The sequence below is a fragment of the Salarias fasciatus genome, chromosome 7 (assembly GCF_902148845.1).
Source record: "Salarias fasciatus chromosome 7, fSalaFa1.1, whole genome shotgun sequence".
Classification (NCBI taxonomy): Eukaryota; Metazoa; Chordata; class Actinopteri; order Blenniiformes; family Blenniidae; genus Salarias; species Salarias fasciatus.
In genome coordinates this window covers 10,882,164-10,909,231 of record NC_043751.1, presented here as the reverse complement: position 1 = coordinate 10,909,231, position 27,068 = coordinate 10,882,164, and the positions used below count along the sequence as shown (strand labels likewise).

General features: G+C 42.4%; 3 protein-coding genes across 3 annotated transcripts; all 3 read left to right on the top strand.

The window, feature by feature from the left end:
- Positions 1-395: 395 nt before the first annotated feature.
- Positions 396-12,243, top strand: mov10l1 (Mov10 like RNA helicase 1). The gene is made up of 24 exons (XM_030095845.1): positions 396-527; positions 748-907; positions 1,109-1,221; positions 2,672-2,859; positions 2,987-3,124; positions 3,319-3,606; positions 3,801-3,998; positions 4,497-4,611; positions 4,866-5,043; positions 5,128-5,198; positions 5,286-5,377; positions 5,465-5,520; positions 6,398-6,489; positions 6,568-6,640; positions 6,724-6,905; positions 7,050-7,196; positions 7,449-7,570; positions 7,668-7,767; positions 8,238-8,384; positions 8,587-8,760; positions 8,955-9,104; positions 9,239-9,346; positions 11,900-12,040; positions 12,148-12,243. Exons 1-24 carry the CDS (start codon positions 396-398, stop codon positions 12,241-12,243), a joined length of 3,261 nt encoding a protein of 1,086 aa, XP_029951705.1.
- Positions 12,244-16,188: 3,945 nt separating this feature from the next.
- szl (sizzled) lies at positions 16,189-17,384 on the top strand. The gene is made up of 4 exons (XM_030096890.1): positions 16,189-16,484; positions 16,581-16,747; positions 16,875-16,967; positions 17,074-17,384. The coding sequence occupies exons 1-4, from the start codon at positions 16,204-16,206 to the stop codon at positions 17,382-17,384; spliced, it is 852 nt and encodes a 283-aa protein (XP_029952750.1). The 5' UTR covers positions 16,189-16,203.
- A 1,295-nt stretch (positions 17,385-18,679) lies between these two features.
- LOC115391572 (prolactin-like) lies at positions 18,680-19,938 on the top strand. The gene is made up of 5 exons (XM_030095844.1): positions 18,680-18,689; positions 18,784-18,959; positions 19,054-19,155; positions 19,345-19,530; positions 19,729-19,938. Exons 1-5 carry the CDS (start codon positions 18,680-18,682, stop codon positions 19,936-19,938), a joined length of 684 nt encoding a protein of 227 aa, XP_029951704.1.
- The last annotated feature ends 7,130 nt before the right edge of the window (positions 19,939-27,068 follow it).

The following is a 27,068-nucleotide window of genomic DNA, read 5'->3' as shown; positions in this document are numbered from 1 at the left end:
GGAATCTCTTTCTGCTCTAGCGCGGGTAACTTCCAACCCTCTTTCTTCAGATGTTTCCAATCGTTTTCTGTTTTTATGTTAGCAGCGAGCTTGTCGCGTGACAATGGGCGTGTTCAAAAAGCTACTAACACAGCAAATACCAGCCGCTTATACAAAATATATGTCTTGTTTTCTCAGTGTGGACAGCTAAATATATCAGACATGATCTCTGCCGTCCAGTACATACTGTCCAAGATGGTGTCTCCATTATGGAGGACAGCGGAAGTGGGAAGAGGAAACCATTTCTCGGGTACGCCGTTTGAACAAAATACATGACTATTTTGAAGTAACTCCAAATATTAGACACATTTGATGTTGTTTTGGCGCCAGATCTTTTTTCCCAGTCAGGTCCAGGCATGTTGGACGTCCGCCATCTGCAGGACAGTGTTGTGACCCAGCTGTGTCTTGACTATGGCATGATCGATGATGCCATTTACTTCACCAAAGCCGAGGTGCTGGGTGGGACGCCACTGAAAGTCGGGGACCTGGTAAACTGCACTGCAGTAAGAGATGGTAGCCAAGGGGGATGGAAAGCTTTAAGGGTGAGGAACCTGTGTGTCATGCATGTAATGTCTTAGATATGCCGACAAATGAAGTCTATGCTCACTTTGAACCCAACGACTTGTGTTTAACGTATGGTTTCACTGTTATTCTGTTACGAGGTGGGTTTAATGAGAAGGACATGCAGGGTTTTAATCTGTCATTTAGGTAGAAAAGAGTGCCGACGCTTGGGAGGATGGAGGAAGAAGCTCTCAGGAGAAAGACTGTGAGCAGCTACGGCCTCTCATCGGTACAATCACGTCGTTTGATGGAAATGACGGCTACATAAACCAGAAGACACACTTCCCACGCCACAGTCTTACGGAGGGTACTGACACTCGATGTACTTCACATGATGAACGTTTGAACCTCTTGACTGATGCTCACCCTTGCTTCCCCTGGTCAGCTCTTAGAGTGGCAAATTAGACAATTCATAATCACACCTAAATGTAATAAGGGCCTGATATAGACTGCTCTTCAACTCCATGTCTGTTGTCGTAATTTGTGAGTTTTCACCGTTATCTTGCAGGTTATGAGCCAATGAAAGGAGATTGGGTCCAAGCAAAATATTTCGTCAACCCCACCCAGTGGACCACCCATGCTTCCTCTGTGGCTCCTTTACGCTACTGCCGCGTAGACGAGGTAATGTAGTCACTGCTTACTTCAGCATAGTACACTGAAGCTCAAAACACTGTGGAAGTTAAAGTGTTATGGGGAATATTCCAATGGAAAAAAATCAAATGAACTTTAATAAAAAGTGATTATTTACGTTATTGGTCCCTATAGAGTGCATCTGGAAAGAATTCAATCCCCTTCACTGTTTAAACATCTTATGTTACTGCCTTATTCCAAAATGGATTAAGTCATTTCTTTTACTCATCAATCTACTCAAAATGTCCCATAATGAAAAAGAAAAAAAAATCCACATTTTTGCAAATTTAATAAAAATACTTAACTGAAGTATCACATGTAAATAAGTATTCAGTCTCTTTGCTGTGACGCTCAAAACTTAGCTCAGCTGCATCCTGCTTCTACAACTTGACTGGAGTCTAAATGTGGTCAATTCAGTTGATTAGACTTGATTTGGAAAGGCACACACCTGTCTGTATCAGGTCCCACAGCTGAAAGTGAAGCACGGTGGTGGCAGCATCATGCTGTGGGATGTTTTTCAGCAGCAGGGACCGGGAGTCTCATCAGGATAGAGGGAAAGACGAATGTAGCAATATACAGAGACATCCTGGATGATAACCTGCTCCAGAGCATTCAGGACCTCAGACAACTGCAATAGTTCACCTTCCAACAGGACAGCGACCTGAAACACACAGCCAAAACAACGAAGAAGTGGCTCCTGGACAAGTCTGTGAACGTACTTAAGGGGCCCCACCGGAGCCCAGACTTTAACCTGATTAAACATCTCTGGAAAGACCTCAAAATAGCTGAGCAGTGATGCTCCTCATCTAACCTGACGGAACGAGAGAGGATTTGTGGAGAAGAAACAGGATAAAAATACCCCAAATTCAGGTGTGCCAAGCTTGTAGCATCATACCGAAGAAGACTTGAGGCTCTAATCACTGCCAAAGGTGCCTGGAAAAAAGTGGAAATAATGAGACCATCATGTTCAGCTGTATACCGACCAGCGCTTGTCAACGTCATGGGAGCCTCAGACCAAGGGGATTTAAAATTTTTGCTAACAAGCAGTTTAAAGGCTTAACAATGCTTTATCTGAAATGCTTCATATGACAGCGAAAATGACGTATGGGAGGAACAGCTGGAATTGGAGCACAGGCGAATCTTGTGAGGAAGGAGATCTGAGGACAGAGTGTTCATTCGGCACAGCTACATGCTCACACACACATCCCTGTCCTATTACCTTTGATTTAAAAATGTCAAAAGCTATTTAATCTGTTTTTATTGGATCTATTTTTATGAGCTAAAATTGCTTTATAGAAATAATATTTGGTCTACGCAGCCTTTTTACATTAGCCTTCAAAATTAGGGGCATCTTATGTTCAGACCAATATGTAAAATGTAATTTAACATTCTGGGAAATTGAATTTCTCTTTCACTCCTCTGAATGGTCTCCTGTGTTTAGGTGCCTGTGACGAGCGTGTTCGGTAAAAATGGCGTGGTGAATGATAGCGTTTTCTTTACAATGGATTCACTGCTGCTACCTGCCAACTACCAGCCTCTGCTGGGGGACCTGGTGAACGTGGTGATATTGGAAAGCAAGCAGTCCCTCTACTGTTGGAGGGCCCTCTGCATGTCACCCTGTAAAACGAGGTGACGCTTGTTGTTTTGAAATTCTGAAAGGACAATTGATTTCAATTTTGTTAGTTTATAATCAAAAATGTGTTTATGTGCAAAATTTAAATTCCATCTGATATTTTTATTCCCGCTGTTTAACTAGCAGCGTGAATGGTACTGTGACACGTCAGCTGAAGACTGAATACACCTCGGAAAATAAAGGAGGGCTGGAAGTAACGGACTATGGCCAATTTGGAGACCTGATGATTGGGGACAGACGGGAGCTTGTGTTCTGGATACAGTAAGTTAAAATGCTTCTACTGTAAATGTTAATCTATTCAAAGATGCGTGCACTTTTTTCTTTGGTCCTCTGTTTTTTTTGTCTGTATTTTGCGCCACCCAAGTTTTCTCAGAATAAGGATGGTGTAGAAAAAAATTGATTCCGTTGTCTGCACAGTATAGTTCATTGTTGAATTCTGAATCACTCCGTCGCAGAAATAAAGGTTCAGAGGTTCATCGGCTGCAGTACTGTGACTTTGCTGGATGGGACTCGGAGGAACAGTTCGCCCTGGTCGCCGTTAACGGAGCCGAGCCACCCAGGGAGAGAAAAAACTCTTCTCATGGAAACGGCTGTCATCCTTCAACAACAAAAATCGAAGCGGGTGACAAAAACACTGACATGAAGCAGCAAGCCGCCTGTTCCACTGAGGGAAGAAGACAGCAAAAAGAAGTGGATATTCCTCCAGGAGAAAGGGTGTCTATTGTACTGTCGTGCCAAGCAAAGTAAGAATAAAATAATAATTATGCAGACAATATTTAAAAATAAGTTGGGGCGGGGGGGGGGGGGGGGGGGGGGGGGGGGGGGTGCCTTGGTTCTCTCTCTACATTGGCTGTTTGGCTATTTAACCTCTTTTATGAAATGTCAAATGCCTATTGTGTGTCTGTGCCGCTCAGTCCAACTTGTGAACTGTCCTCAGGAGTCTGGGGAGTTGCACTGAGCTGCTCGTGCTGCACTTCACTTCTTTCACCATTGAGAGGCGTCTGGAGGTCACAGTTGGCAGTGAGAGCGAGAACCTGCTGCAGCCCTCCTTACCTTACACTCCCAGTGAAACGCGGCCCGCCTCCACTCTGCCGTCACATGTGCTCACGGTGACGGCCCCACAAGGGATGAAAAGGTAACGAATCATCAAGGAAGATCACAGATTAAGATAAGCTGCTGATCATTGTTGCTACTCTGACGGATGACCTTTCACAGGTTTGAAGCTGGCAATGATGAAAAGCTTTAGTTGTTAAAAAAAAAAAAAAAAAAAGTAATTCCCAAACGGGGATCGCACTCACTTTGGTCACAGTACGTAATGCTGAGACCTGAATGTAGAGATCAGGGAGGCTGTAGTGAAAGCTACCGAACTCCTAATGTGAGTTTTAGCAGTGCTGTGCATTCTGGAAGCGACAGCTTTTCTTGGCCTTCATGGTGCAAAATGATGGACTAAACGACTTTGATGCCACGGCTGCAAATAATTGACCTTTGATTTACTTTTTGACCTCCTCATTGGGATTGGCCTGCTGTTTTATCATCATAGGTTGACATAAGTAAGGCATATAATTTATTTTTTTCTGTTCTCATTCCTGTGGGATCACTTTGTCCTGTTTGAGGTAATCTCTTCTACCTGTAGACTTAAAAATCGACGGCTGCCAAACTTTCTTCCCAAGTACTCGGTGCCTCAGGCCCTGAGAGACTGTGTGGAGGCAGATACCGATGTGCTGGTCGTCGAGCCCCGGCTGGGCGAGGTGAGTACACTGATGATCACGTTTAGAAACTCACAATGGACAAGAATTGTTGATTTGTGCTTATTTTTTTCTTCCTGGTGATATGTACTGAAACCGGTATTGTAAGCTTTATGGGCAGAATGCTGGAAGAATATCAGACATTCCTGCTATGTTGACTGTGTGGAACATGGGTAAAGAGGAAGAAGATGTGCTAAAATGTTCAACATCAGCAGGTCAACACAATTTTGTGTCTCACACGGAACTGTCTTGCTCAGGTGCTCTCACCTTCCAACCTGGCTTCACGTTTCTCAACTCTTCTGTGGCTGGAGGAGCTCCATGTTGAAAAAGAAGTGAAAGAATTCACCATCTATGGAGCCGTTCTCAGAAAGGGTGCTGGCTACCTGCACCTTACAGTTCATGGCCTGACTGAAGGCAGGCCCAATCTCAATCTAGGTGAAGTTCCTTCTTTCGTCATTGCAGAGCTTTTGGATTTAACACACACACACACAGATGCTTGACGAGCGTGTTTTTCTACAGCGGACAGATTATTGCTGAAAAAACAACTCGCTGATGGTGCAGTGATCGAGTATGTCTGCTATGTCATGGAGGTGTGGATGAATTCAACATTTTCATCCATCGTAGCAAAACTTAACGCTGTTGATGAAATGTTTCACTGCGATGCTTTGTTGGGACAGATCAATGAGGAGGAAGTGAGTTTGAGAGTCAACTCTGACTTTGAGCGTGCCTACCTGGGAGAGCCGCTCGACGTGGAGTTCTGTGTGAACAGGTGAGCAGAGAAGAAGCAGCCTTGTTGCCATGAGACTGTTCATGGATACCTGTCACATATCTTTTAATTACCTATTTGTGCCATCAGGCTGACCATGAGGAGGTGTCACTATGCACTGGCGCAAGCACAACACTTCGTAGACAGTAAGTTTTATTGAAAATGCTTTCAGTCCCCACAGAATGGGTTGCTTTGGATTTTAAATGACTAAGAACTTGCAAGACAGGTAATCTACATATGCTAACAAAGTTACATGGAAGGAATCCTGTAAATGTTTGCTGGTCAAAAGTTTGAACACATCGTCTCATTCAATGCGTTTTCATGACTGCATTGTAGTCGCATTGTAGGCATCACAGCTATGAATGAGCACGCACAGGATTATGTAGGAAACAAAGTTTAAAGTAACTCAAATTATGTTTTAGATTCTTCAAAATAGTCACGCCTAGCTTTGATAACTGTTTTTCACATTCCTGGCTCCAAAGCCACTGTTTATGGCTACTTATTTTCAATTTATTTATTTTTTTTACAAGAGTTTTTTCATACAAGGTGAATAAAGTGACAATCGTAGCGTAATAGTGTAAATTTGCTTAATTCAGCAGTTCCCAAACTCTTTCTTCTGCCCACTCTATTAGAAATACAAACCTCCATCTGGACATATATACACCTGCAATGACCCAGAGTCCCCACGACGGGGCGCACCTCTCCACTTTGGGAACCACTGGCTTATTGTAAATGTGTTGGAAGTAACAGAACCATGACTTTGGCACCAGAGGGAGCTGTTTTGTCTTCCTGTCACCAGTGTGTGTTGTCTCATAACTCACTTGCCTACAATCATTTTTTCCACGGAGAAAAAAGGCATTTGATGTTTTTGAGTTTAAACATTTGAGTTGAGAAAGCCTGGTATTAGTTCAGTCAAGTTTTATTTCTTTGTTTCTCTCTCAAATTGTTTAGTCGCCATTCACTGTTACATTAGAGACTGGTGTTGTCAGTGGTTATGGGGCCCTTTAAGGTATCGTTGTGTAGTTCTGTTTCCCTCCAGAGTGATTCTTCAGAAACCTCAGTGGACCGGAAAATGGGCGGATGAACTCGACCAAACCCAAGCAGCAGGGAAAGAGGTGAATCACTGGAAAGAAAAAAAAAAGTTTATTGATTTAACGTCGTCTTGAACACGTGTGAATCTCTCTGAACACCAGGTTTCATCTGCTGAAAATGGAAATGGGTCAAGTGTTTCTATCGATATGGAGTCAAAGTCCACCCAGACGAAAGGTGCATAGAGTTCACAGTATTTTTAAAAACTTTGTGTCAGATTTGATTGAAAGCAGCTGCGACAAATGAGAAATTGTTCCTAGATGGTAAATTGGCATCCAGAGCCATCCCCAGCGAAGGGCACTTCTTCAACCCAGAGCTGAACCCTGCTCAGAGAGAAGCAGTGAAGAGGATTCTGGAGGGAGAGTGTCGGCCCACTCCTTATGTGCTGTTTGGACCCCCAGGCACTGGAAAAACAATCACCCTCATCGAGGCCATACTGCAGGTGGATGCACACACAGACTCTGGTCAATCAGACCTGTTTCTCCTATTGAAGACTTAGTCAAATGTAACTAAAGCTGCATTGACATTCCTGCCTGTCAGATTTACTCCCCGTCTCTGAGCTTGAATGAACTCTCTCCACCCCCAGGTTTACCACTTTCTGCCCAGCAGTCGGGTGCTTGTGTGCACGCCTTCAAACAGCGCTGCCGACCTCATCGCCATCCGCCTGCATGAGAGCGGCTTTCTGCACGCTGCAAGTTTGGCCCGCATCAATGCAACGTGCAGGCACTTAGAGGTACTGGACACCTCCAAGGGAGGAGAAGTTGTCATGCGATCCACTTATACATAAAAGGCTAAAATTCTTGTTACCGTGTGTAATGAGTTATGTGTAAATGACACTGCCTATTTTCCCTGCTCTGAGCAGTATGGTTGTTAGTAACTCTTTAAATAATAGACGTGGTTGTGGTAATATGCTTAGGCTGCATCTGCTTTCAGTGCTGTGCTTAATCAAACTGGTATTTATTTGCATGGCTTCCCCCTCCCCTAGTCTATACCAGAAGTGCTGAGAACTTACTCAAATGCAGGAGAGGATGTCCATCATGCAGCATTTCACAGGATTGTGGTCAGCACCTGCTCCAGTGCGGGCATGCTCAGCACCATAGGACTGCAGTAAGGCTATGGTTGGTCGATCACTATTGTCCCACCAAAGTTTCAGTTCAACTACGATAAAGATGTTTTTTTTTTTTGTTTTTTTTTTTTGGGGCAGAGTGGGACATTTTACACACATTTTCCTGGATGAAGCCGGCCAAGCCACTGAGCCCGAGTCCCTCATCCCCGTGGGCCTTGTGTCAGAGAAAAATGGACAGGTCAGCACAGACCCAAGCTCCAGTCTGCAGTGTCTTTGGTTCATTGTGTAGCAGCCTGGAAATAATATCACATCTATCTGATCTCTAGCAGTAGTTTCTTCCCAGTTCTGCTTAGTTTGATATTGTGGTAAAGTGGAGTCCATCACAGACGTCTTTAGTTTCTGTCCGAGATTGATGAATCAGCAGGACTTACAAGAAACCAACAAAGGCTTTTACGCTCTAGTATAGCGGTGACTGACTTTACTACTTGACAGCTGACTCAAGCAGTATTCATGACATGCTTACAACAGTTTTTCAGAGTTAGATTATTACTAAAATTTGAATTCCAGTGTGTTCTCAACAAGCTAATTGAAGTAAATTCCTGATTTGACTTGTGATGGATCATCCTAACTTAATTAGGCTTGTGTGACGGCGTCCTTCACCTCAGCCGTCCTTGCTGACCATGACTTGTTCTGCCTTTGTCTCCACAGGTCGTGCTGGCTGGAGACCCCCGTCAGCTGGGTCCAGTGGTGAAGAGTGCGTGCGCCGAAGCCTTTGGCCTCGGGGTGTCACTGCTGGAGAGGCTCATGGCCAACCCGCTGTACTCCAGACAAGACTGGGGCTACAATCCAAAGTTGGTCAGTGCAAAATGTTCTGTTTACCAGGTTATTTGCAGGAACTACCACTTTGCTTAGGAAAATGAACAAAATACTTTTATGTGCTGTCTTGTATCATATCGGGAATGTTTAAACTTGCTCATAACTGTAAGATATTTTTTACATCGATATTTTTACTAAGAACGCTCCATTCATTTTTTTTCCCCCCTCCATGCAATGACAGGTGACCAAACTGATCTACAACTACCGTTCTCACGAGACCTTGCTCACGCTGCCCTCCAAGCTCTTTTACCAGGGAGAGCTGTGCTTTAAAGCCCCCAAGGAAATCACAGACTCCCTCTCCCAGTGGAAAAACCTTCCCAAAAAAGGCTTCCCGCTGCTCTTTCATGGTGTCAGGGTAATAAACACTGAATCGAACTGTGCACTTGCAATTCTGATTTAGCGTTGGAAGGCATACTGTTGGATGTCAAAATTGGAGTGCGGCTTTATTAAATGTCTTAGAAACTTTACACATTTACGTATAGTCATCAGGTGTTGCTGGGATTTTGTCACTTAGGCCCGTCGTTTCACCCAGTGATCACTCTGCTTTAGGGCACCGAGATGAGAGAAGGTAAGAATCCCTCACGGTTCAACCCACCGGAGGCTGTGCAGGTCATGCTGTACTGCTGCCAGCTGGCCAAGAAGCTCTACAAGCCTGTCAGCGTCTCGGACATCGGCATCATTTCCCCCTATAGGAAACAGGTGAGTCCTCCAATTTGTACACAAAATGTCAAAAGTTGGAGACCTGAACAAAATGAGCATGGATTTGGGCAAATATGTGACCTTACATAGTTGTTACTTACAACAAAAGTTTTTGCTTTCTCAATATTCTCCAGTGTGAGAAGATTCGAGTGCTGCTTAGCAGTGTAGGCCTGTTGAACGTCAAGGTGGGCTCAGTGGAGGAGTTTCAGGGACAAGAGTTCCTGGTCATCATTTTGTCCACGGTAAGCCAAAGCAGAAGTAATCAATCAAGCTTTATTTTCAGATTAAGAAATCAATACAAAGTGCTTTACAGCATTTAAAACATAAAAAAGGAAAATCGCTCCTCCTACTGTCCATATATAAAACAATAAAACACACATGCTCACTCACTCACACCCCGCCCTCGGCGATATAACAAATATCAGACACAGGATGAAGGGACTCATTATTTGACATTCAGTTGTTTATTATTGTCTTTAATTTTTTTAATGGTAATATAGTCATCTTGTAGTAATATTAGTAGTAGTATGTTAGTTTGGGTTGGGCAACAATACAATGGTGTATCCCACGGTATCTAAAAATAGCAACGTATCCGTTTCTTTACCGTCATTAAAAAATGTGCTCTTATTTCGTAAAATGCTGAAATAGTGTTTGTCCAGCACCTATGCAGCATGTGTGGTTGAGTTTTCATTTTAAGTACGGTTTCAAACTGATCTGAGGCTATATAGTGTTCCTTTGGAGATTAAAGTGGTTGATAAAGTTTTTGGATGTGATGGCTCTGCAGTGAGGAAGAGAAGATGAGATAAAGGCACGTCAAGCCAGGCAGTCTAAAAAAAAAAAGAAAACAAACTTCTGCAGTTTGACAGTATTTTGGGTTCCATCCAAATGATGAGGGAGAGACGGCAAAAAACAGCGCGCCTCGGACTGTGCTGCGATATTGGTGCGGCGGTTTCACACAGCTGGCACTGGAAGAGTGGAGGACACAAAAAGCTGAACTGGGACTCGGAGCCTGTCTCATAACTGCAGACCGACGGATAAATAGCCTGACAGTTTCATGATTGGAGCAGTCTCCCCTACATGCAAATACATGTAATACAGAGGCTTTATTTCCAGATCAGTCACACACCTGAGTAAAGCATGATGGAAGGAGAAGGCTCTGTCTCGTCTCTTTATGAAGAGAAGTTATATTATTTTGTGGGATTGATGCTTCTTATAACAACATGACAATATTCTATGTATGGTGTCACATGATGAAATGTATGATCTCGTAATGTGACGACTTCTACTGAGAGACGAGGAAATAGTGTGGACATAGTTACTGTGGAAATGATCTTCAAAAGGATGCAGTGCAGCACACACGCACATCGTGGCGACTGTTGTGAAATTCTGTCACTTGAATAAACCATACTCCTGGTTAAAAGGAAAATGCAGATTCATTGTAAGGTAGAAAATCTGAACCACATTGAAATATCTATTGTGAAACACGTCTGATGTGAGCCAACGTCAAAATGTATAAATGTTATACGCCCACGGTTGTTACTGTGATCCAAACACCACACCAGCTGGCAGAGCAGCGTGTCCCGATGACTGCTGAGCTCGACAGTATGTGGATGCCAGCTTCACCTGGCCAGTGACCAGAAAAAGGAAACCCTGTCGAGATTTGAGTCAACAATGGAAATAATAAGGTGGAGCTGTTTATAATGTTCCTTCCGGTTTGCGTACTTCACTCAATGCCACATGTTTGTATTTTTTATGTGAAAGCATGGTTGATCTACATGAAGCTTTTTAGCTCAAAAATTTTCAGAATACTCGAGAGTCCGTGCAGCCATGTGTGGCTGCTGTCACTCTGCTTTCTGGACTTGTGCTGACGGGCGTTTTGATCTTATGGTGATGTTGAATTGATAAACAATGATAATGGGTTCTTTTCCCATGACCAATCCTACCAGAGACGGATAAGAATGAAATACTGTGTGCGCACGCTCAAATAACAGTGGCACTCAATGCAGGTTTAATGAACATTTTAAAAATGTAACTCTTCTGATCTTTAATGCAATTTGGAGAGTAAGGACCAGTTTTCATGGTAACAATTTAAAGTGGAAATGCGAGACCTCTGGATTGTCACTAACAAGAGACGCGCTATAAAATATTTGACATTTACAACATGGGCAAGACTGTGCCTCTTGGCCACAAAAAGGGAAAAAAGAAACACAAAATAGCTGCTTCGCTGCAGTTTCCATCAGTGAGTTTAACTCTGGTGTATCAGTTGCATCCAGTGAAGCACTACTGCTGATTTAACATCACCAAATCTATCAGTTTGCTGCAACAAGTCAGAAAGAAGGGCGTCGCTTCAAGACCTTGAAAAGCTAACTGAGGTTTTCATTACAAAGACAACCATCAGTGCTGCCTGTGTAAACGGACATCGTTTTCAGAACATTATCGCATACATGTGAAACTTTTTCTAAACAAAAATGGCAAAACAATGCACTTTTACTTTGAACATCATCGTGTAAAAGGGCTATAACTTCCAGCTCCATCATGTGAGACACACATCATGTCGTCTGGAGCCAATAATAAGTATTTTAAATCATAGTAGTTTTAAATAGTATATAAATTTTAGGAGAAAAAAGGGCTGTGCCAGCTGAAGAAGGATCAAACACACTCATCTCAATGAGCCCCATTTAAATCTGATGGTATCTGTGTGAAGTTCTTTTCTGGTAGACAAAATCTGTCAGAACCTTCCAAATAGCTTATTTCTCATTGTAACAGTTAATCAGATTCACTCCTTCACAATATAGGTGCGATCGAATGAATCGGAGTTGTCCGATGACTTGCAGAGCACGATTGGCTTTCTGGCCAACCCCAAACGCTTCAATGTGGCCATCACTCGTTCCAAAGCTCTGCTCATAGTTGTTGGAAACCCCCACATTCTCATCAGGGTGAGTAACAGAGGAGTTTCATAGTTCTGTGGTTCAGCGAGATTGGCTTGTTCTTACAGGAATGTGAATCAAATCATCTTAAAAACGCATCAGACTTTTCTTCTCAGGATCCATGCTTCTCGGCTCTGCTGCACTACACCTTTGAGAACGGGGCATATCTCGGCTGTGACCCCCCTCTCTCTCTGCGAAGCCCTCGGGAGTGACCGGTGAGCCACGATACAACGGAGTGTGCATTTATAATGAATCATCAAAGGGTGGCTCGTAAGAGCCTTTTGTTTAGTGTGAATGGGGAAAGTTTGACTGGTCTGATCCTTTTCAACAAGTTCCAGTTAATTTAATCAACATGCACTCATTTGATATTTTTCACCATAAAGTTTCCTGTAACTACATATTAGACAGATTTGATCATTTTATTTTAGGGTTAAAATGTAGTCAAAGCATATTAAGCGAACATAATTCAGAAGTCAGTGAAGACTTTAAAGCCAGGGCAGTAAATAATGGACGCGGGGTTCTGCAACTGGCCCAAGTTCATTTTGAATTGTTTTCATAAATGCAAATATTTTTCAGACCGATTCTGTGTGGACTCGAAACTTTCTAAGAACAGCCAGAAGAAAAAACATGATTTTGGTCAGGACTTGACACTATGTACAGTGGAGCAAGCCTTACTTTTTTATAACTTTGGCAAAATGTATTCAGCATTTTAGAGTTAAAGGAAACATTGCATAAAATACAAATGAAAAATGAATTCCTTCTGATTTCAGCCTGGAATGATTTTGTCTTTTGATCTTCCACAGAATGGCCACAGAGCAGGAGAGTGCAGAGTGCACAAAGATGCAGCCTTAAAGAATTCTTTTTCTCTCTCTTTACATTTTTTCTTGACTTGTCCAGTTCTGGATTGTTCATCGGTCAAATTTAGCAGAGAGAAAAACATTTTCTTTTGTTTGGAGATAAACTGGATGTGAAAATAAACATGACGCACATGTACGCTGCCCAATTATGTTTGTGTTTTGTTGTCGTGCTTGACTGTGCGTGAAATTCAGATTATGGGTAAATTCATCAAGAGTTGCGTTGTGGTTGCACTTAATTTACTCCTACTGTCCGCCAAGCACGCACAGCACTGCTTCTAAAATGATTTGAACAGCGGTGACCTGATTCCACAGTAGAAACTTCTCAGGGCTTTGGCCTCCGGTCTTAGTTAGGGGTAATGAAAAACAGAAGAAGGAAAAAAAAAAAAAAAAACGTACAAGATGACGAAAACAAGTAGTGTGTTCGTGTAGTCTCCAAGTTGTCTGCACGCCTCAGCATTGCAGCGTCTGCCCGTAAGGCTCCGAGGACTCCATGTGACAATTGAGTGCTATTTATATATGCAGTCTGCTGCATGGGGACCATCAGTCCTGCTGGAGCCCAGCAGGATGCAGGTGTGACATGGGGGGGGGGGGTGGGTGGGGCGGAGAGAAAAGAGCCAAAAAAGGGTTTAGTCTCCTAAGTTAATGAGGCTCTTGCGCTCTGGGAGGAGACAGCTTTTATCTGAGTTTGCTGTGCTGTGAGCGAGCCCACCTCAGACGCCCCCCCTCCCCTCCCCGAGCATGCTTCTGTCTTTGATGTGAGTCTCAGGTGTTTGTTCTGCTGCCCCACTCCACCGCTGGAGACTGTGCCACAGAGGGAGAAACACCCCAGAGAAAATATGATCTGTGCACTTCAAAAGCCAGACAAAATCATCAGGGTTTGGTCTGAAATGTTCCTGAACAAGATAATAAGGCATGATATTTATAGATATTTTCAACAGGTGGTATGTTGTAATGCTGTTTTGCTACTAGTACCAGATTTAAGACATGATCCCACCACATTATAGCAACTTATTAGGAGATCTCAAGTGTTGAATACATGTATTTCCACATTTTCAACAATGTAAAGTCATGTACAAAGGTTGAACCAGGATAACTACTTGTGCTTCTCATACTTAAGAATTTAACAGCACATCTCTAAAGTGTACATTTAATACATCATCTCAAGCAGAAACACATTTTCAGAATACTTCAAAAACTGGGTGGGCTTGTTCAGTGAGGTTTACAAGAACTTGAATGTTTACGTTTTGGATTACATTTTATTGAAACACCAATTTGTTTCATGAAAACTAAAGTGTTTACATGTGTAACAGTGATTGTTTTCAAAATGTGGTCTGAACATCAAACCTTCCTGGAATGAAAATGCAAAAGGTGCCATTTGTTTATCAATGTTGTCCAGTCAAGGCCTCACAATGAAGCCTTCAAGGTCAGGTAGAAAATTTAATGGCTATTTTTTTCAGTTCCAGTAGCAAGTGAGGCCGCTGAAGTTGTACCACTTGAGAAAACTGAAAAGCGTTTTGAACTTGTTGACAGCAATTGTCAATCAAATGGACGTTCTCATATTTGATTGCATTGATTTATTCAATGAGCACCAACAGTAGTTTCATAACTAATAACTGGATCAAACTTTCCAAATGCAAATTTTTCCCAAGTCACAGTACAAGTGTCTCGGGTATAGTCACCTTGGTTTTCCGTGTTCTGTTCTTTCTTTTCCTTTACAGTAACCATGTCGGGGCAGGCGACACATTACCATGACAGACACGGAGTCTACAGGGCGGCTATTAGGCCCAACAACAGACCCCTGCGGGGCTCCTGGCAGGGGGAGCTTGTTAAATACGTTTGTTCCCCTAAATTGGTCTATGACTCTAATTGCCCTGTTAGTCCCCGTTGTGGCTTTTACTCTACCTAAACTAGAATCGCCCGGCACCCGTCAGCTCGTGCTGTAGAAAGCTGGCTGATCTGGGCCCCGCCTGAGTGTGTGTCCGTTTCCTCAGCTGCGGGGAGTGCTGGTAGACGGCAACAGAAATTAAGTCTGGTCAGATTGAAGGTTTTACTCTGCAGTCATCTTGGCTTCAGAGAGGCAAATGATTGGTTGGGATAGAGACTTGGAATTCATGAGGGAAAAGTCCTGAAAAGACCCGGAGGCATCAGATATCTTTACATGCATATCTAAAGCTGGAGCGAGAGAGAGAGAGAGAGACGTCTTCCAAACAAATACTGTGGATTTGTAATGCAGTTCTTTGTTTGTAAAGATGCATAATAATTGTCTGCATCTCCAGACAGGGTCTCTACTTTCTCCAGTGGCAAACCTCTTTATGCTATCTGTTGCAGGTTTGCGCTGTTATGTCAGACATAGGAAGCTTTCATACATTACTTAAACATATTTTTTTTCAGCTCAAATGTCTAAAATTAATGGATTTTAATTTCCTTCTTTTAATGAAAAGACATCTGTGACCTCCCCCTGAAAACGCAGTACCTCATTCCAGATGGCAGTGTTGTCGGCGGAGCACGATGTGCAGTAGCCAGAGGGGGAAACGTCTCCTGCACTTGCCTGAAATAGATAAGCCAAAAAGGCAAACTGAATAGCGTTTTGTATGTGGATTTGAGTTTGTTATTGGCAGATCAAAGCCAGGTGTGCCAGAAGAGACGTTCCTTTGCTAACGAGTACTGGAGGCTCTACTGATGAAACCCTCCAATTAGCACGCAGCAACACATGAAAGAGTCTAGCAATATGAAGGAGACTGCCTGTCTGTCTGCTGAAACCTCTGCTTCCAAGGCAACTTTCACAGATGAAAAGCAAAAACCATTGAGTATATTTCTCACTTACCTGCCAGTTCACCGCTGTTAGTTGGCTGACAATATAAACCCATAGTTGTCAAAGTTTTCAGAGTTTTTATTTAATACATCCTGACTTTCATGACATTTAATTTTAACATCGTAAGTAATGCTTTTTTTTTATTTAGGCGTTAACAGTATTTTACCTAACTGGCCTATAAAAGTGAATAAAACTGAGTATAACTTGTCTTCACCCTTTGAAAGCCAGTCTGGTATACCGTTGCCTCGTCTCCCACCCCCCCTACTCACACCCTTCAGGACCCCCCCCCCCCCCCCCCCCCCCCCCCCCCCCCCCACACTGTCTGCGGTTGTTACAAAACAAGCTGTTGTCTCCAAATGCATCGTCTCTGATGGGCGAGTGATAGCAGACCGAGAGACGATGGGCCTGGCTGACCTGTATATAAAGCAAGCTGCATCTGCAGGAGGAGTCATTTGAGGGCAGCAGACTTACAGCAGGCAGCCACGATCCAAGCTCTCTCCATCATGACTGCATTCTTTACCTTGAGTTTCGTGCTTCTGGCGAGCCCTTTGCTGGCTTTCGACATGGGTCAGACCACTCGGTGCGTCGCCATACCCGCCCAGATGACGGTCTGTAAAGGCGTGGGATACTCAGAGATGCGGTTGCCCAATTTTTTGGGCCACAGTAACCTTGAAGGTGAAGTGGTGCCACGGTCGGAGGAGTGGAGGCCGCTGTTGCAGACGGGTTGCCACCCTCAGGCTCAGGCCTTCTTCTGCTCTCTCATCGCGCCCGTCTGTCTTGACACGTGAGTCTTTCTCTTTGGAAACCTTCATGAACTGTCAATTTCTCTCACAGGGTGATATTTATAGTCGGTTTGTAACATTTAAGTTTCCGTTTTCAGATTCATCCAGCCCTGCCGTAGCCTGTGTGTGGCAGTGAGGGACAGCTGTGCCCCGGTGCTCGCCTGCCAGGGACGCCCCTGGCCTGAAGCCCTTGACTGCGACCAGTTTCCTGCTGAAGATGACATGTGCCTCTCTCCCCAGTCAACATTTAAAGCTTTCACTAAAGGTAATGACCAAACTGAATGAGCACAGAAACCAGGTCATCCCATCTTCTTGGTCTTTTCAGTCACTGTGATCACTGCAGATAATCTGTAGTAGTAATTTTTATTTTTATTATTTTTTTTTAAAAACAGATTTGCCTAAACCCGCCTGCCAGAACTGTCCATCTGTGGATGGGGCTCCTACAGTGCGGACAGTCCTGAATGCCTTCTGCCACTATGACTTTGGTATGTTTAAAGCTTTTAAAAACTTCTGTCCTGAGCTTCCTTCTCAGCTGTTTTCTCTCATCACTGTCATGTTTACAGATGATAATTTATCTTTTTTTAATCTCAGCTGTCACGGCCCACCTTCACCGTCTTCGTCTACCCAAAGGAGAGCCAGAAATGGAGATTCAGGGGCGGGTGGAGTTTATTCGTCAGGGACCTCTGTTGCCTTACGACACCCAGCATCTACTCCAGCAGTGGCTCCTGATCAACCTCCGATGTGCCAACGGCCTTGTGCGCCCGGGCCGGTCACAGCTTTATGTGCTGACCGGCTCTGTGCTGCCCGACGGCACGCTGGCGCTCATTCGTGTCTTCCCTTGGCACAAAAAGGATGCAAACGTTGCTGTGGCCATTCGCAAATGGAAGCATCGCAGATGTTGAACAATTAAAGGAGTTGGATCTGTGTTTCACAGAAGGACAAATGCCTTTTGAGTTTGCTCTCCAGGCATGTGATTTGGGACAAAATCACTGAGAAAACTTTAAGTAGGAGAGTTTGCTGCTGTGGGATTTGTGAAAAGCAGAGCTGGACTCAAGACGATGCCCGTTTCCTTCCCGCAGCAGCTCAGCCATTTCATGAGCACACATTTTAGAATGCACTCAAGCCTGTACATAAGATATTTTCTATAATGGAATTTTTGTATTTGTGTGTGAATGTTTTATGTAAATAAACTATTTGTTTTATAAAACTGCTATGTTTTTGATTTTCTCTCTTATTCTTGTTATCCATAATCATATTGTATAATGTATGAATGTTTAGCTACCCACAGTACTTTTTTACCACCAGTAGACAAATAGTCAGATCATTTGCAAGTGATCCAGTTATCAGAAGATATTCTGAAACCAATCTTTGTAAAAACTAAAACACGCAGCGTTTTTACCTTTTAAAGTAGTCTTTCAAGAGAAGTCAGATTCTTTCAGATGAACACATTCACAGCTGGCATGTCTCCATTTTGTAGTGCTAATGAGAGGATAAATCACTCGCTTTACATCTGAATAGCCTCGTCTTTACTCACAGAGTGACGGTAGTTAAAAGACGTGGTAGGATAAATGCATTATTTACTGTCCAGTGGCGTTGCCTTGAATGATGCTGATCTGGAGTTAAAAATTAATACTGAATGTTGACCTATCGCTGCCGAGATGTGCAGATCATCTGACTTGCACGCGTTTGTTCTCCCTCCAGGATAGCTGAGTAACGGTGATGTAACTGTATCTTCATATAGCTTTACATTTTATGACATTTGTGACGTGAACCGTCACTTCATTATCCCAACAATTTCGCAGATGGAAGTTTTTTTTTTTTTTTTTCCTTAGCTGAAATAATTCAAAAGGACATTTACATAAATATTGTACAAAAACATGTCGGACAGATAGTCAAGCCAGTAATTTTTTTTTTTTTTTAATGCATATCTCTTCTATGCGTATTCATTACCTTGAATTGGCAAATTGCCGAAGGAAGTCTACAGTGTGAAATACTTATTTCCGGGTGGGTTAGTTCTGCCTGCTCTCGGCTAAGCAGCTATCTGGGCAAAGCCTATGACGTGCGTGGAGTATTCCCATTTTCCCCCCATTACAAACCAATCAACAACGTCATCAAAGAACCCATCGGCCTTCTACAAAAGTGACTGTCATAGTGAGAGAGCTCTATTCATCTTCTGCTTCTCCACAAGAGAATGACCATGAGAAAAGGTAAGATGGAACTAATAAAACTTAAGTTCTGATATGATGTTGCTTCATTTTGCTGTCCTTCAGATTAATTGATTTTTTTTTTTCCCCCCTTTAGTTTGGCTTGCTGCTGCTCTGGTGTGCCTGGCTCTCTGTGTGAGGGTCAACCCTGTCCCGATCTGTGCTTTTGGACAGACTGGGTGCCGTACGCCTTCCCTGGCAGAGCTGTTCGAGCGACTCATACAACAGTCCTCAAGGATGAACGGCATCTCCACTGACCTGCACTCTGAATTTGTAAGCCGCTGTTCCTTCATTTATTATCAAGTCATCTTCATTTGATCCATTTTTTTCTTGTACTGATGCCAGTGTATGCAATGTCTGTGAACAGGAGCGATATTTCCTTCCGAACAAGAACTTTTTGGGAAATCGGAGGTGCCACACATACGGCATCACAACACCAGATGACAAAGAGAACGCTCAAAGACTAGGGGTGAGTGTGCATGCTGCTATTTCATTTTAATTATTGTATTCATGTTTGGGTTTTTTTTGCAGTTATATAGTGGTATTTTTCCTGCTCATATATACAATACCCCTGTGTTTTTCTTTTTAATAAAAAGGCAAAATAGCTTTTTTTCATGGTGCTTTTTTGAAGTTATTGAAGTGTTTCTTTCTCACGCAGAGGGAACAACTGACAAAGGTGATTCTCAGGCTGCTGGAGGCCTGGAGTGACCCTCTGTCACAGCTCTACTGGAGCATGTCTCTTGACCAAAATCAGAACTTCAACCACGACACCTCCAACAAGGCGCTGGAGATCACGGACATGGTGCAGGAGCTGAGGGGCGGAGTGGCAAAAATGGCTGAGAAGGTGAATATTCATGTATGAGTACTCAGTTGTAAGGTTAACGTGGCCATATCTTGAAAGCATTTTTTGCCCTTTCAAGCTTTTAGAACACTGTATGAGACAATTTATTGTCTACTGTTTCCTCTGTGAGAGCATAAAGTTGAAATATTGTAAACTTGCACAATCTTCTAGACATTCATTATTTTGTGTTCTCACCCTCAGATGAAGCAAGAAGGAGTGTTAAGCAACGCTGTGATTTATGTCTCTCCGGAGAGTTTGGTCCCCTCGTCTCCATCGCCTTTCTATCGACGAGAAAAACTCAAGTCGATGGACCATCATGACCTACTGTACTGCTTCCGCAGAGACTCCAACAAAGTCCAAAATTACCTCCAGGTTTTGAGGTGCACCACCCTTCCCGAGTTGAACTGTTGATGAGACTTGGCAAGTGCTCATGGGGTTTATTTACAATTTTACATAAGAAAGCAGCCTGTGTTCATTTTTCTTTTAATAGCAGGTTTTATTTGAAGTGCTCATAATCCCACTGTATTTGTATGCATTCACCATGGACGACGATGTGCTCCTTGTAATTGTAATACTGTAATCATTCTTATTTTTTGTTTTGCAGAAGACAAATGTTCAGAAAAATAAAAACTAACTTCAATTGCAATATTGTGTTGGATCATTATTCTAATAGCGGAGTAAATGTATCAAATGGTAAATTAAGTTCAATGAATTGACATGCTTTTATCTGGTTCATGCTCACTTAATATTTTGTGTAGCGCTGTGAAAATATTATCAATGCCACTTTTAATTTGAACTTAAAGACACAAAACATGATGGATGGTGTCACCAAGGGGGAGGATGTAGATTATGATTAATAGTGTGCCAAGTACTAAGCCTTGGGGAACTCCTTATGACAGAGGAGCTGTGGAAGAGGAGTGGTTATTTATATGGATGAATTGTCGGTTTGAGAAGAAAGATTTGAGCCAGGTGAGTTTAGTTCCAGTGATATTAACTTACTTTTCTTGTTGGGAAAGGAGGATGGAGTGGAAGACAGCAGTGAGGTCATGGAGAATCAGGATTGGGTCGAAGAAATGGGCGAAAACTGAGAAAAATGCTGAGCAGGTGTGAGGGGGGAGAATGTGGGGGGTGATGCAGAGTGAGTGGGGTGAATGTGGAAGCTGATGGAGTTTATTATGGTTTAATAAAAAGGAGAGGAAAATCAGGCATTTATCAGATGTGAAAGATGAAGCAGTGTTTTAGACGGGAGGAGATGGCGCTAACAGTGTTTCAGGGTCAGTGGAGCTGGTGTGGGTGATGTGTGAATAGCAGGTCGATCAGGTAGAATTGAGGGCATCTTTGTATTTGAGACCAGATTTCCTGAAGAGCCGTTCCGGTCGTTGGTTATTTGTTTTCATCTGGTGGAGTTCATGAGTGTACCATGGGGCGGAGCAGGTGAATGAGACTGTTTGTTTTTTTTGTTTTTTTTTGAGGGGAAAGTAGGTCTACACAGGGAGAGAGGATACTGTTATAGTGACAAGGTGGTGTAGGGGAGGCTGTTGGTGAGAGCAGGAGAGAGGGCTGATCGAATGATGGATTTAATGTTTCAGAAATTTGAGTTTGAGCTTGGAGATACTTAAGTCTGTTTTATTATCAGGTGATCAGAGATGTAGATTTTGGGAGGATGGCCGAGATATCTGGAGGCCAGTGGAGGAGACCAAGTCCAGGACGTGTCCACGTTTATGGGTAGGAAAGTGAATGAAAATTATTCGTGCTGTCAGTTTTAATCACAAACACTAATTAATCATTAATGGAGTACTGTCAACAATTTGTTTTAATTTGCGACTAATCACAGAATTAAGATTATGGCAATGGGCTCAAATAAAAGAAATGGGTTACAAAACTCATGTCACTGTCATCGGGACATTGTTTTTTTCATCCATGTTCAGGTCAGATTCATTATGTGATTATATGATTTATGAGTGTTTTCTGATGTGAAACTGCTCCACTTAAAACCATTTTTGTGCATTGGTGATTTTGTGTGTTGATTACAAGTTCACAACTGATGCAATTAATCACAGTTAATTGTGATCAGAGTTGTAATTAATTAGTTGCATTTTTTTTAGTAAAGTTTATTTATGAAATGCACAGATACAATCACAAAGTGCTGTACAGAAACGGGTAACAACTTATCTGTAGATCAGTATGAAAAGATCATCAGAAAATTGCGGGTCTTTTTTAATATTCAATTCCCTCCTATTTTCCAGTATATCGATGTCAAAGGCATTCAAAAATTGTATAATCAGTCTAAATGAATGCCAGTTAATAGGTGTCTCCTCCACAATAAGAACCGTTTGCTTTTTTCACACCTTCTTCATCAGGAGGTTTGTTCAATGCATATGCAGTAAAACCCTCCTGAAAGTTTCTGGAAATCTGAATTATACTCTCCTTTTATTTCCCAAGGGAGACATACAAATCAAACAGGACCCAGACATCGTTTCACAGGGCCTTTAATCTGTGATTTGTTCCACTGGAGTGTTAATCACAGTAAAAAAAAATAACCCATGTAGAAATAATCCTTTAAAACACTTTATTTAGACTTGATGCATGCATTTGAAGATCAGGCAAAAATATTTACAAAATATACCAAGTGAAATTTGACTTTCAAAGAGGTTTTAATTATTTTTGGAGTGTTAGTGTAAAGCTTGCCGAAACATAAAAAATCAAGAGCGAAAAAAGCAGATATTTAAATGTCGTAAGTGAAATGAGTCATTATGAGGCCTTAACTGATTGCAATTGCAATCGAAGCGTGGGAATCTTTCCTGGAAAGACATGTCAGCGTAACGACCATGAAATTGCTTACTGAAGCCAGAGAAATGCAATAAGATTTTTGCCCAAGCAGTTGATCCTAATTACATTTATGATGCCACACAATGTGACTTGAATTGAAGGAAGTTAATAATATTAGCGTTGGTCCTCCGAGACAGTGTAATCCACCCCTATAGTTCTAACACGTTCCCAGTGTTCAAGTCTTTTTTATTTTTAGGCCTTTGTGGTCGTGAGAAAGTCTGAAATTTGCTTTCCACACATTCTGGCCTCTCATGTGTCCCTGGTGCTCCTCTGCGGAGATGCGCTCTCTGTCTTGGCATTTGAGTGAGTCTGTGACGTTTCCTCCTGAGCAAGACCTTGGGCCATGAGCTCGTCCATTGGGGAACGGATGTTGTGAACCTCCTTCTCTTTACAGTTTCTCCACTTCATCCGGCGGTTCTGGAACCAAATCTTTACCTAAAACAGTCAAGAGAATAATCATCCACCATTCCATTAGCTTTTTTTCCTTGTTGATGGAGGAAGTTACAGTAAAATACTATGTCAGTCAAACTTGTGAAATTTGTTCAATCACTCTAAAGCTGTTTTTGATTACACCATCACCCTAATTTTGACAGCATGTTGATATTAGCTTTGAGACAAGATATTTTGGTATTTCTTTAAATCTAATAGTTTTTTGTTTTTATTAAATCTTACTATTTATTTACATCTCTAACTTTATTACCTGTGACTCCTTGAGACTGAGATCTGCTGCCAGTTTGTTTCTATCCGTCTTGCTGATGTACTTTTGTCTGCGAAAGGTCCTCTCCAGTTCCTTCCTTTGCTCTTCAGAAAACACAGCCCTCCGGAGGATCCCTCTGCGTGTTTTGGGACTGATGTTAGAGGACCACATTTGAATATTTGCTCCTTCTGCAAAAGAAATCAAAATAAATGATTCTTAAATGAAACATTCAACAGTGGACATATCTCTAGGATACAGCTGGAATCAGTGATGCATGGTTTCTCTCTGGCCTGAGTCATTTTAATAGAATACTTTGCGTTCACCTGCATTTTCCAACAAAGATGTTTAGTTTTTGTCATATTCACTCTATCACTTTATTTCTGTCTTTTTATTTGTCCATTTTAACAAAGTGGGGGTGACTAAAGAGACTAGAAAGCCATTTCAATTGAGAAAAAGAGATTTGGTGACCTGTGAGGACCAATCCCACGCTGCTTCACTCACAGGTGCACACACAACAAAAGTCAAGTGGAACAATTTATCCTATCCATTCAACGTTGCCTTTTTAATCTGTACGACAAATCTGCACATAGACCACCTCTAGGGAGCACAAAACAGGTTTGGACATGCTTCTCACTTCTCTATTGGAGCTCAATAGCTTTCCTTAAATAGCTGATTACCAGGTCATTCCTGAGCAACGTGTGTGTCTACCCGAGTGGGCCAACCATAGAGCTCTGTGGGACACCAACAATAGGGCAGTTCAATGGAAATGCCATTACTCGATGGTTCAGTGGCCCAACACTAAATCTTTTCTCTCGCAAGTTTGAAGCCAGTTTGTATGTGAAGATGAGCTCGAAAAAGTCTATAAAAGTCACTTTCATTGAATGCTTTATGTCCTAGTCAAGAGGTCCCCATTGGGCAGGAATGAGAGCTGAGGGACAGGAGAAAGGAGGGGGGGCGTCGAACCAAGCTATTTAGCCACACAATGGGCGGGGGATGTTCCTCGTTCGGCCCACTTCTGCAGAAAAATGGGCGAGTTTTTTGTTCTTAGTCGAGTTCATTGCTGCAGTGAAAAATTGCAGTGAGGTCGCGTGTGGATGGTGGACTGAAAGTGCCAATTGGTTACGGTCACAGTTGGCATTGTTTTGTTGCTGGGCACTGTGGGAAAGTGTCAGCCTACTAAGAGGGCTCTGAGGACATGTGGGATGAGGGCTTTCTGATTTGTGTTTTTTTCCACATCTCTTGACAGGCATCATAGGATGCAGCAACTAATAACTTCCAATTGCTGCGTGACAATGCCAAGACATGAAAACAGCTTGACTTCATTTCACTAGAGCGTGCAATGGAGCAAGTGCTCTGCATCAGTCCAGATTGGATTTCAATAAAGTGCTTTCCAGTTAAAATACTTATTTTAATTTTTGGGAAAAATGTAAAGATAATATGCAAAATGTTAATTTTGAAATATAGCGTCAAACTGTTCAATTCACAACCGAAGTTGTTGGAATTCAAAGCTTTGAAAACAAATTTCTTGACTAAGCAGTAAGCATCTATACCTGGCAATTATTGTCTTGATATGTCAGAAGACAAGATGTTTATTAGCTCTGCATATTTGTGCTAGTAAATGTGTGTATTTGTGAGTACAAAACAGGGGGGGCCTCTGGGACTTCTAAAAAGCCTGGCAACCCACCCCTCCCTCCCGTCCTAAACAGCCGTGAATGGTTATGAATAGAGCTGTGCAGAGTTGAACGGAGAATTAGCTCTTTGGCATTGCATCAGTAATTAGCTGTGGAGAGCATGGGAGACCCTGCTGCTAATGCTTAGAGAGTAGCTGAGGCATTGCTGATGAGGCATAAAACACTCACTGGAGAAGACAGGAGGGGGGCTGGACCCACCGCAGCATGCCAGCAGATACTGCGGGCTCCGCAGGAAAACACTGCTCAGCACACCTGCAAACAGACAGGGACAGTCAGGTGTGTGGTGGCGTGGTTCAGATCCCAAAGGGACTTCAGATGGATCACGGCCCGCTTCTGAGGGCGGTTGAGAGCTCGCATGTATAATTTTACAAATCTGTGTAATTGATGGGTCATGTAGGAGACAAGTCATGAATATAGATTCCTCATTTTTTATAAAAGTTTGTTGGTTTAGTTTGTTTAATGTCAAATTAACCTGGATTGAACAAGTTACTTCTCTTGGTTTTCTTCACAGAAACTGAGTGTATGAGGATTTAAATCTGTCCTTTCATCAGATTTTCCTTGTTTTTAAAATGGACTTTACCAAATTTAACTGTAAATTTAGTGCATCCTAAAGGTATTTCAAGTTATTTTTTATCTAGCTTTCCAGTAACTCAAGCCACATTTTACTGTGGCATGCGTATAAAATGCCTCACAATGAAGTACGCCCAACTTTTAAATTTAAACATAGTTGAACATAATTCACATTAGAGAGAAGGAGATCAAGCAGGTGTAAAGTTGAGTAAGTTGTAGTTAAAAACAAGAAAAATGTATTGTTTTTAGAACAAAATGTTTTTTTGTGAGTTTATTAAAAAAAAGGGGAAAAAAAAGGATCTGTTTACCTGAGTGTGGGAGAAGAGGTCCTGCTAAGTCTTTCACCTGCTGAGGACTTTGGCTGGGGCTTTGGTAGGTTCCATGCTCAGGGCCCCACGATCTCCTCGGGCGTTCACACGCCGCCCGTCTCAGGGGTCCGGTTGCCCCATCTGATCGGCCCGCAGGCTTCTGCAACAGATTGTCAATAAGGAAACTCTTTCCCGAGCTACCAAAGCCTGGTAAAGCGGGAGGAAAGCCGGCCATATTCCTCCTGGTGCAGCTCTGAACTGAGACCATCCCGTTCACACAGTGACCCAAACACTCGAGTCCCTTCTCCAGCAGTCACAGCTCAGTGACACTAAATTCTTCTTTAATCCTTTCTTGAGTGACCAGGCCAACTTCATTAAACTCTGAGGAAAACAAAAGTTCTCCTGCTCTTCCTCTTTTGGGCCTGCAGTTTGCTACAGGGCTGGGTTGTGATTGGCTGAGAGGCTCTAATGTGCTTCTCAATTCAGATAAGGCTGGGGCCTTTCTGGAGTGGCAGAAGGTGGGTCTGGCTCATTCATTATGTCAACTAGCCTATTAAATGATAGACACCAGAGACAATGCAGTGCTGGCCAAAGTTTAACATGCACCAAACAGTCTTCTCCAGTAGTAAATAGTTTTCTCTTTTCTCCAGCCTCCCTCGCAGCTCCATTGTGCTCCACACAAACCCCTCAGCATTTCATTTGCAGTGAGATTTTTTTCTTTTTGTTCAATTTCAAAAACTCGATCAAGTTAAGGTTTTGCTTAATCTCAGAATTATTAAAAAAAAAAAACGGCCATATGTTTGTGATTGCGTGTTACGTGATCATTGCAATTGGAAGTTATCAACATATTCCTGAAAGCTTAAAATAAATGTTGATCCTTTTTAAAAAGTTAGATTTTTCAGTAACTTTGCTTGAAAGTGAGTTTTTAAATGTTGTGTGCAATTGTAAAGAATGTGCTTTACTCTTAGTTTTAAGGAAGATTATTTTGAGTTTGTCTTTTTAAGATTTTAATAACATTTCATGAGCATCACATTACCATTCCAGCTTTGATATTAATCTAACATGTTATATAATAACAATAATGCTATTATATTGTTTTCATTAATGACATCTTTCTGGAGATAAAATAAACTTTGCTTTCGGTAACAGTTGCTGTGCAAGTTTTAAATTTACAGACGACTTGAGAAAGAGAAGCTCGTGGCTCTATAGGCAACAAATGCAGTAGTATTTGCATATGTTGCTGTAAACTCTAGAAAACATACTTTTACAAATAGCAGCGCGTACATGTAATGTTGACATAAACACATCAAGTGAGAGGCTTGTGTAACCTTTCACACTGCAACTAATGATCCTCAACATTGTAATGGAAAGTCCAACAAGAGAGGCGACAGGCCTGGAGTTAAGGCACAGTAAACAGGCATATCCACACTGGCCGGATTGAGGGAG

Coding starts and splice junctions, on each gene's coding strand:
- mov10l1 (XM_030095845.1), top strand. CDS start 396: ATGTTGGACGTCCGCCATCTGCAGGACAGTGTTGTGACCCAGCTGTGT. Junction 6,641..6,723: donor AAAGTCCACCCAGACGAAAG/GTGCATAGAGTT, acceptor AATTGTTCCTAG/ATGGTAAATTGGCATCCAGA. Junction 9,105..9,238: donor TTTCCCCCTATAGGAAACAG/GTGAGTCCTCCA, acceptor AATATTCTCCAG/TGTGAGAAGATTCGAGTGCT.
- szl (XM_030096890.1), top strand. CDS start 16,204: ATGACTGCATTCTTTACCTTGAGTTTCGTGCTTCTGGCGAGCCCTTTG. Junction 16,485..16,580: donor GCGCCCGTCTGTCTTGACAC/GTGAGTCTTTCT, acceptor TTCCGTTTTCAG/ATTCATCCAGCCCTGCCGTA. Junction 16,748..16,874: donor ATTTAAAGCTTTCACTAAAG/GTAATGACCAAA, acceptor TTTTAAAAACAG/ATTTGCCTAAACCCGCCTGC.
- LOC115391572 (XM_030095844.1), top strand. Junction 18,960..19,053: donor CTGACCTGCACTCTGAATTT/GTAAGCCGCTGT, acceptor GTCTGTGAACAG/GAGCGATATTTCCTTCCGAA. Junction 19,531..19,728: donor TGGCAAAAATGGCTGAGAAG/GTGAATATTCAT, acceptor TCTCACCCTCAG/ATGAAGCAAGAAGGAGTGTT.